Source organism: Nomascus leucogenys, chromosome 19, assembly GCF_006542625.1.
Source record: "Nomascus leucogenys isolate Asia chromosome 19, Asia_NLE_v1, whole genome shotgun sequence".
Lineage (NCBI taxonomy): Eukaryota > Metazoa > Chordata > Mammalia > Primates > Hylobatidae > Nomascus > Nomascus leucogenys.
The window spans coordinates 70,602,073-70,611,069 of NC_044399.1; the positions used below are offsets into that span (position 1 = coordinate 70,602,073).

General features: G+C 54.1%; 1 protein-coding gene across 1 annotated transcript; it reads left to right on the top strand.

Annotated features, from left to right (window-relative positions):
* Positions 1-3,378: 3,378 nt before the first annotated feature.
* Positions 3,379-8,188, top strand: ASGR1 (asialoglycoprotein receptor 1). Its single transcript, XM_030800174.1, has 8 exons — positions 3,379-3,636; positions 4,803-4,919; positions 5,058-5,153; positions 5,239-5,310; positions 7,152-7,238; positions 7,325-7,476; positions 7,547-7,653; positions 7,780-8,188. Exons 1-8 carry the CDS (start codon positions 3,567-3,569, stop codon positions 7,952-7,954), a joined length of 876 nt encoding a protein of 291 aa, XP_030656034.1. The 5' UTR covers positions 3,379-3,566; the 3' UTR covers positions 7,955-8,188.
* The last annotated feature ends 809 nt before the right edge of the window (positions 8,189-8,997 follow it).

Consider the following 8,997-nt stretch of genomic DNA (forward strand, 5'->3'; position numbering starts at 1 on the left):
AAGGGTGAATGAATTCTCAGAGGGCATCAGTCTACCACCATTGTGGCATAGTTTTGTTTTTAGCTACTTTTTGGTTTTCAGTATTATCGCTGGTATTTTGCAGAGGGCTTGGAAGTTAGTGGCCTGATACATGGTGTTATTTGTTTGCCTTCCATCTCTGACTTCCATTCTAAAGTTACTTGCTTTGCCAAGGGTGGTGGCATGAACCTGTAATCCTAGCTACTCAGGAGGCTGGGGAGGGAGGATTACTTGAGGCCAGGAATTTGAGACCAGTCTGGGCAACACAATGAGACCCCCATCTCTAAAAAAAGAATAAGAATAAATGTTATTGGCTTTGGAGGGTGTTGTTCAGCACTGATCCAAGCACTGCTCCCTAATCGATGAGTTTGGGGAATGTGGTTATAGAGTAGAAATCAGATTTGAAAGCGTCTTACTCCAGTATAATGTGCAAACAGAAAAATGCACATAAGTGCATACCTTTCTGCAGCTTTGCAAGCTGAACACCAGCACGGTGTAACCAGCATCCAGACCCAGGAGCTGAAGGTTTACATCATCCCCGATGTGCCTCTTGTGCTCTTGGCTAGTCACTATTTCTGCCAGGGCGACCACTATTCTTTTTTTTTTGAGATGGAGTGTCCCTCTGTTGACCAGGCTGGAGTGCAGTGGCACGATCTTGGCTCACTGCAACCTCTGTCTCCCGGTTTCAAGCATTTCTCCCGCCTCAGCCTCCCATGTAGCTGGGACCACAGGTGCCTGCCACCACGCCTGGCTAATTTTTGTATTTTTAGTAGAGACAGGATTTCGCTATGTTGGCCAGGCTAATTTCAAACTCCTGACCTCAGGTAATCCACCCGGCTCGGTCTCCTAAAGTGCTGGGATCACAGGCATGAGCCGCCGCGCCCAGCCGGGTGACCACTATTCCGACCGAAATAATGTAGGTTCATTTGCCTGAATAAGCCAGATTGTAAGTGATTATATTAGAGGATGTTTAATTAACAGCTCAACAGTCAACAAAATCACTGGCCATTGTCCCAGCACATATAAATGACATGGTGGTTGTCAGGACACAGACAAAGGAGGGCACACACAGAGCTGTCACATTTTATGCAAGAGATGTGTTCCTGAATATCTCACATCATTGAAAACTCTCAAAATTCAAGCCTTGTTTTCTCACTGAAATAACTGTAAAATAGGATTTGGATGACTTCACATTTGGGCCTAAAGTGAGACTTATTATCATTTTTTTTTTTTGGAGACGAAGTCTTGCTCTTGTCCCCCAGGCTGGAGTGCAATGGTGCGATCTCAGCTCACTGCAACCTCCGCCTCCTGGGTTCAAGCGATTCTCCTGCCTCAGCCTCCAGAGTAGCTGGGATTACAAGCGCCCGCCACCACGCCCGGCTAATTTTTATATTTTTAGTAGAGACGGGGTTTCACCATGTTGGCCAGGCTGGTCTTGAACTCCTGACCTCAGGTGATCCACCCACCTCGGTCTCCCACAGTGCTGAGATTACAGGCATGAGCCACTGTAGCCAGCTGAGACATTATTATTATTATTATTATTATTATTATTATTATTATTTATTTTTTTTGAGATGGGGTCTTGCTCCGTCACCAGGCTGGAGTGCAGTGGCATGATATCGGCTCATTGCAACCTCCACCTCCCAGGTTCAAGCGATTCTCCTGCCTCACCCTCCTGAATAGCTGGGATTACAGGCATCCACCACCATGCCCTGCTAATTTTTGTATTTTTAGTAGAGACGGGGCTTCATCATGTTGGCCAGGCTGGTCTTGAACTCCTGACCTCAGGTGATCCGCCCACCTCGGCCTCCCACAGTGCTGGGATTACAGGCGTGAGCCACTGTGCACAGCCGAGACTTATCTTTAATATTGCCTGATTTCCAAGTGAGCATAATTCAAATTCACATGGCTCTCTCTGAAGCCCCGTGGGGCCGTGAGGGACCATGGTTTAGCATCTCTGGGACACTGGAGCCCAGCTGTGTCAACCGGATGGGATCCTGGCTCTGTGTGATGGGTGTGGTTCTGGGGCCCGAACGCAGTGCCTGGAGTCAGGCTGCCCAGGTTCTAGTCTACCCTTTGCTGCTTCCTTGCAGCATGACCCTGGGCAAGTTCTTACCTTGTAGGGCCTTAGCTTTCTCATCTGTGAAATGGGATGTGCTCTGGGGATAATGAAAGAAGTTCATGAAAGCAGTGACCTGGGGCACACAGTAGCAGTGAGTGGAGGTTTGCTGGCACCAGTCCCAGCGGAGGCTCTCCTGTCTCTCCTGGAACCAAACAGGCCCTCCTGCTGCTTGGAGGACTTTACTCCCCAGGAGAGGGAAGCAAGTCAGGCCACAGCTGGGAAGCCTGGGGCTCAGCCCCACAGGAAACGGGCCTGTGGCTCAGGTGCCAGGGTCACAGGTCTGGATTGGGCAAGAGCAGAGAACCGGTCCCTCTGATCCTGTTCAGGGATATTTGGAGACACCAATAGTTCTGGGGAATTTAGAGGCAGGAGGCAAAACGGGGAGGGAGCGGGGATATGGCAAATCCCACCCCAGCCCCTCCCGGCCTGGCACCTCTCCCAAATGGTGCACGGAAGAGTGAGGTGACTGGCGTGTGTGAGGGCAACACGATTCTCCTCCCTGGGGAGGAGCGCACAGGCAACCCATCCCCCACTCCCACCCCCACACTCACCTAAGTTCCAATCCATTTCCACCTCTGTTTACTGTCCAAAGTCCCGGGCACTGGAGATGCCACGTTTGGTGTGTTTGGACACATAGACACGCAGACACAGAGACACCGGGGCCCAGGGCCCTCCTATGGACCCTGCCCGCTCCCCTCCCGTCGTCCACGGCTGTCCACCCACCCCCATTCTCCAAGCTTCAGCCCCTCTCCTTAGTCCGGCATCTGCACAGCACTGAAGAACCTGGGAGTCAGACCCTGAGACCCTGAGCAAGTAAAATGGGAAGAGAGGTGGCGGGAGGCTGGCTGGGGGTGCAGGGGTGCGGAGGGAACCCAGGGTGTGTTGGGGGGTGCTGGGTGGGAAACATCAGAGGATGGATTCTGGATGTCAGGCCTGGGAGGGGATGGAGGAAAGAAGAAAGGTCTCGGCCGGGCGCGGTGGCCCATGCCTGTAATCCCAGCACGTTAGGAGGCTGGGGTGGGTGGATTGCCTGAGCTCAGGAGTTTGAGGCAAGCCTGGGCAACACGGTGAAACCCTGTCTCTACTAAAATACAAAAAATTAGCCGGGCGTGGTGGCGTGCGCCTGTCGTCCCAGCTACTCAAGAGGCTGAGGCAGGAGAAGCGCTTGAACCCCGGAGGCAGAGGTTGCAGTGAGCTGAGATCACGCCACTGCACTCCAGCCTGGGGACAGAGCAAGACTCTGTCTCAAGAAGAAAAAAAAAAAAAGGAAAAAGAAAAAGAAAGAAAGAAGAAAGGTCTCCATGGAGCCGTCAATCAGATGGGAGTAAAGAGATGGGCCCCTCATTCCAGCTCTAGTCCTGGTGAGCCCCCACCTCAGCCCCAGCCTCAGTCTTGACTCAGTCCCAGGTCCAGCGCCAGCCCTATCATGACCAGGGAGTATCAAGACCTTCAGCATCTGGACAATGAGGAGAGTGACCATCATCAGCTCAGAAAAGGTGAGGGCCACCTTGCCCTGTCTCTACAAGTCTAGAATTTGGCGGTTCTCCAACCCCAGCCACAGCTCCTACTCTTGCCGGTGAGCCTGGCTGTCTCTCTGGGTCTGTCTCCCTCCCCCGACACTGGGAAAGGTGTCGGAGCTGCCTCTCTCAGGAGAGGGGCAGGGTGTGGGGTTGGAGTCCCTTTATTGGTGACAGGTGCCCAAAGCTTTCCTGTGCCTCCTGGCCCTCAGGGGTGGACCCAGGGGGGTGTGGGAACAGCTGGAAGCTGGAGAGATGAGGTCACTGTCGGCTTCCTATGACAAAGTCAGGCCCCCTCTTCCTTTCCCCTTCCAACACCACCCAGGGACCCCGGTCGTGCGTGCGCGTGCGTGTGTGTGTCAGTGATCAGTCTGGTGAAGGGGGGAAAGGTTTCTGCGAAGGGTCTGAGGATTCTGTGAGGGGGGATGAGGGGTCTCTGACCTGAGGGAGAACGAGACTCTCTTGCTTCAAAAACAAATTCCCCTTGACCCATTTCTTTGTCCTCCGAGAAGGGAATTGTTTAGGCTGAGCAAGGATGAAGTTCTTGGGGGATGGGGTGCAGCGCGCTTTGACGGAAGGAGGGTCTGCAGCGGAGGAGACCCGGCAGGCAGGCCCCCCCAACCCTCCAGCTCTCAAGGGACAGGGCTAACGTGTCTCTTCCCCCCGCTGGGTGGAAGACTTGAGGGCCTGAAGGGTAGCTATTGCACCTTCTCTCCCTGCACGCAGCCAAAGACGAGTGGAATTCATGGTCAGAGAAAGAAACCTTCTTCGTTTCTCCACTTTCAGGGGAAGCAGCGACTCCGAGGCGCGGGCCACTCAATTGCGTTTCAAGGCGCGGGAGGAGGGGGTGGACTGAGGTTCCTGGATTGGTTGCAGCGACGCAGTCATGCCATTAGGTGTCAGCAAAAGCTCAGGGCCTCGGTGGGATGGGGCGGCTCAGCGCTTAGCCCCCTTTCCCAGCCCTCTTTTCTCGCCGATTTCCAGTTGCCTCTGGCCCTGCAGGGTCGCCCACCGCCCGCATTTCTTCATGTACATGGTTCCTCCTAGACTACTAGGGCCGCCTTAGCTTGCTCCCCTTTTAGGACCGTAGAGCTGTGCCAGGCTCCCCTCTGTCCCCGCGCTCCTGACACCCCCTCCTCTTGCAGGGCCACCTCCTCCCCAGCCCCTCCTGCAGCGCCTCTGCTCCGGACCTCGCCTCCTCCTGCTCTCCCTGGGCCTCAGCCTCCTGCTGCTGGTGGTTGTCTGTGTGATCGGATCCCAAAGTGGGTGCCCCAGGGGTGGGCAGGGAAGGGGGCAACATTGGGGGGTGTTGACGGGGGACCGTGGCGAGGGAGTGGTGGGTGCAGTGGTTGTGGACACAGCGCCCCCGTTTTGTTCTCTCTGCATCCCCTCCTGGCCAGACTCCCAGCTGCAGCACGAGTTGCGGGGCCTGAGAGAGACGTTCAGCAACTTCACAGCGAGCACCGAGGCCCAGGTCAAGGGCTTGAGCACCCAGGGTGAGGGCGCTGGGGCGGGGCTGGGGCTGGGGCTGGGGCTGGGGCTGGGGGGCTGTCGGGACCGCTGAGCGAGTCTCTCCCGCAGGAGGCAATGTGGGAAGAAAGATGAAGTCGCTGGAGTCCCAGCTGGAGAAACAGCAGAAGGACCTGAGTGAAGGTCAGAGAGGGAGTGTGTGTGTGTGTGTGTGAGAAAGAGTGTGAGAGTGTGTGGATGTGTGTGAGAATGAGAGGGAGTGTGTGTGTGTGTGAGTCTGTGTGTGAGAATGAGGGGGAGTGTGTTTTGGGTGTATGAGAGCCTGTGTGTGGATGTGAGAATGAGAGGGAGTATGTGTGTGTGAGTGTGAGAATGAGATGGAGTGTGTGTGTGAGACTGTGTGTGTGTGGGAATGAGAGGGAGTGTGTGTGACAGTCTGAGAATGAGAGGGAGTGTGTGTGTCTGTGAGTGTGAGAATGAGGTGTGTGTGTGTGAGAATGAGATGGGGTGTGTGTGAATCTGTGTGTGTGTGAGAGTGTGAGAATGAGAGGGAGTATGTGTGTGAGTCTGTGTGTGTGAGAATGAGGAGTGTGGATGGGTGTGAGTGTGAGAGTCTGTGGTATGTGTGCAAGAATGAGGGAGTGTGGGTGTGTGTGCGGGTGTGAGTCTGTGTTTGCGTGTGAGAATGTGTGTGTCAGTGTACGTGTGTGAGAACATGTGTATGTGTGTTAGTGTGTTGCGTGTGAGAATGTAAGTATATGTGTAAGTGCATGTGAGTATATGTGTGTGTATGTGCGTGTTGTGTGAATGTGCATTGTGTGTGCATGTGTGAGAGTATATATGTGTTGTGGGTGTGGGTGAGGGTGTGTTGTGTGTGGTGTGTGTAGTGGGTGAGGGTGTGTTGTGTGTATGTGTAGGTGTGCGTTGAGTGAATGTGTGTATGTGGGTGAGGGTGTGCGTGCCTGTGTGAGGGCGTGTTGTGATTTTTGTGTTTGGGTGAGGGTGTGTTGTGTGGTGTGTGTGTTGTGTATGTGTGTGTGTGGGTGAAGGTGTGTTGTGTGTCGTGAGTGTATGTAGATTAGGGTGTGTTCCGTGTGTGTGTGAGGCTGTATGTTGTGGGTGTTTTGTGTGTGAGTGGGTGTGTAAGGGTGTGTTGTGTGTATGTGGGTTGTGTGTTGTGCGTGTGAGGGTGTATTGTGTGTTTTGTGTGTGTTGTATGTGGGTTAGGGTGTGTTGTGTGTGTGAGTATTGTGTGTCTGTGTGAGGGTGTGTTTTTTGTGTTGTGTATGTGGGTTAGGGTATGTTGTGTGTTTGTGTGTTTTGTGTGTTGTTAGTGTGTTGTGTGTGTGAGGGCGTGTTGTGTGTGGTGTTTTGTGTGTGTGAGTGTGTATGTGAGTTAGGGTGTGTTTTGTCTGTGTGTGTGAGGGTGTGTTGTGTGTCTGTGTTTGGGTGTGTGTGTATGTGGGTTAGGGTGTGTGTCTTGTGTGTTGTGTGTTTTATGTGTTGTCTGTATGTGGGTTAGGGTGTGTTGTGTGTGGGTGTGTTATGTGTGCTGTGTGTGTTTGGATGTATGTGGGTTAGGGTGTGTTGTGTCTCTGTGTGTGTGTTGTAGGTGTTTTGTGTGTTGTCTGCGTTTGTGTCTGTGGGTTAGGGTGTGTTGTATGTGTTGTGTTTTGTATGTTGTCCGTGTGTGTGTATGTGGGTTAGGGTGGGTATGTGTGTGTGAGGGTGTGTTGTGTGTATGTTGTGTGTTTTGTGTATGTGGGTTAGGGTGTGTTGTGTGTCTGTGTGTTGTGTGTGTTTTGTATATTGTCTGTGTGTTAGGATGTGTTGTGTGTCTGTGTGAGTGTGTGTGTAAGGGTGTGTTGTGTGTGTGTGTATGGGGGTCTCTCAGGCCAACTCTGCTGCTGTTTGTGGCAATGCGATGGGTGTTCGGGTCCCAGCAGGAGGATGTAGGGCTGACCTCGTTTCCCTCCCCGTGGTTTCCGCATCTCCTTCCGCTCCCCTCTGCCCCATCTCCCCAGATCACTCCAGCCTGCTGCTCCACGTGAAGCAGTTCGTGTCTGACCTGCGGAGCCTGAGCTGTCAGATGGCGGCGCTCCAGGGCAATGGTAAGGAGGCCAGTCCGGCCCGCTCTCTGCCTCTCGCGCGCCTCTGGGCAGCGCCTAAGCCCCTGCGCCCCGTTTCTCCCGCTCAGGCTCAGAAAAGGCCTGCTGCCCGGTCAACTGGGTGGAGCACGAGCGCAGCTGCTACTGGTTTTCTCGCTCCGGGAAGGCCTGGGCCGACGCCGACAACTACTGCCGGCTGGAGGACGCGCACCTGGTGGTGGTCACGTCCTGGGAGGAGCAGGTGAGGACCCGGAGGGTCTGGGAGGCTGGCTGGCCTCGGAGAGATCACCACCCGCCTCCTGTCTCCTCAGAAATTTGTCCAGCACCACATAGGCCCTGTGAACACCTGGATGGGCCTCCACGACCAAAACGGGCCCTGGAAGTGGGTGGACGGGACGGACTACGAGACGGGCTTCAAGTGAGTGCGCGCCCTCCCTCGGCCTGGGTCCGGCCGCCTTCGCGCCTGAGGCCCTGGGCGGAGGGGTCTGGAGCGACCCGCCTGCGGATCCGACCTCCTGGGGCCCACAGCTGGCTCTGTCCCCAGGAACTGGAGGCCGGAGCAGCCGGACGACTGGTACGGCCACGGGCTCGGAGGAGGCGAGGACTGTGCCCACTTCACCGACGACGGCCGCTGGAACGACGACGTCTGCCAGAGGCCCTACCGCTGGGTCTGCGAGACGGAGCTGGACAAGGCCAGCCAGGAGCCACCTCTCCTTTAATTTATTTCTTCAATGCCTCGACCTGCCGCAGGGGTCCGGGATGGGGGATCCGCCCATCTGGAGGCCTCTTCTGCTTTCTCGGGGATTTTCATCTAGGATTTTAACGGAAGGGGAAGGATAGGGTGATGTTCGGAAGGTGGGGAGCTTGAAACTTGTGGCGCTTTCTGCAGTTTGCAGGTTATCATTGTCAACTTTCTTTTCTTTTTTTTTAGAGTAAAAAGAAATATACCTAAACCTTCTATGAGTTGTCTGGTTATTGGGGATTCGGAAGCAGGAGTGGGCTGGTTGGCATTATGAAGACTTGGCGGGCGCTGTGGCGTCATGAGAACTGTGTGGGCTTTGGGCCAGAATGGCCAGACTTCGTTATTTACAGATATGTGAATTGGGGCAAATTATTGTTCTCTGCGTCCCAGCTGTAAACGAGCCATCTTACTGGAGGCCGCCCTACTTGGAGCAATGCCCCTGGGAACAGAACCACCCGAATTTTTTTTTTTTTTTTTGAGATGGAGTCTTGCTCTGTTGCCCAGGCTGGAGTGCAATGGCGCAATCTCAGCTCACTGCAACCTCTGCCCCCCGGGTTCAAGCAATTCTCCTGCCTCAGCCTCCCAAGTAGCTGAGATCACAGGAGTGCACCACCACGCCTGGCTAATTTTTGTATTTTTAGTACAGACCGGGTTTCACCATGTTGGCTAGGCTGGCCTCGAATTCCTGACCTCAAGTGATCTGCCCCCCTCGGCTTCCCAAAGTGCTGGGATTACAGGCGTGAGCCACCGCGCCCGGCAGAACCACCCGAATTTGTTGAGTGCTTCAACAACTTCGAATGAAACTCACTGGTGTCCTTTGCATTCATTACAGCAAACAGAAGCAGCGTTCATAGACAGGTAGCAGATACAACGAACACACAACCAAGAATCACCAAACATACTAGGAAAACCAGTCCTGCGGAACAGAAGCAACAAAGCGGATAGAATCAACAACCAAGGATGGGAGTTAGGACAAACCGATTCAGACACGGAACTGTGAACAAAAATTGCCAAAGTATT

What these genes read in the sequence shown, in the direction of transcription:
- ASGR1 (XM_030800174.1), top strand. Translation starts at nt 3,567, where the DNA reads ATGACCAGGGAGTATCAAGACCTTCAGCATCTGGACAATGAGGAGAGT. An exon ending in TCACGTCCTGGGAGGAGCAG is followed by an intron (nt 7,477 to 7,546) that starts GTGAGGACCCGG and finishes CTGTCTCCTCAG; the next exon opens with AAATTTGTCCAGCACCACAT. An exon ending in GACTACGAGACGGGCTTCAA is followed by an intron (nt 7,654 to 7,779) that starts GTGAGTGCGCGC and finishes CTCTGTCCCCAG; the next exon opens with GAACTGGAGGCCGGAGCAGC.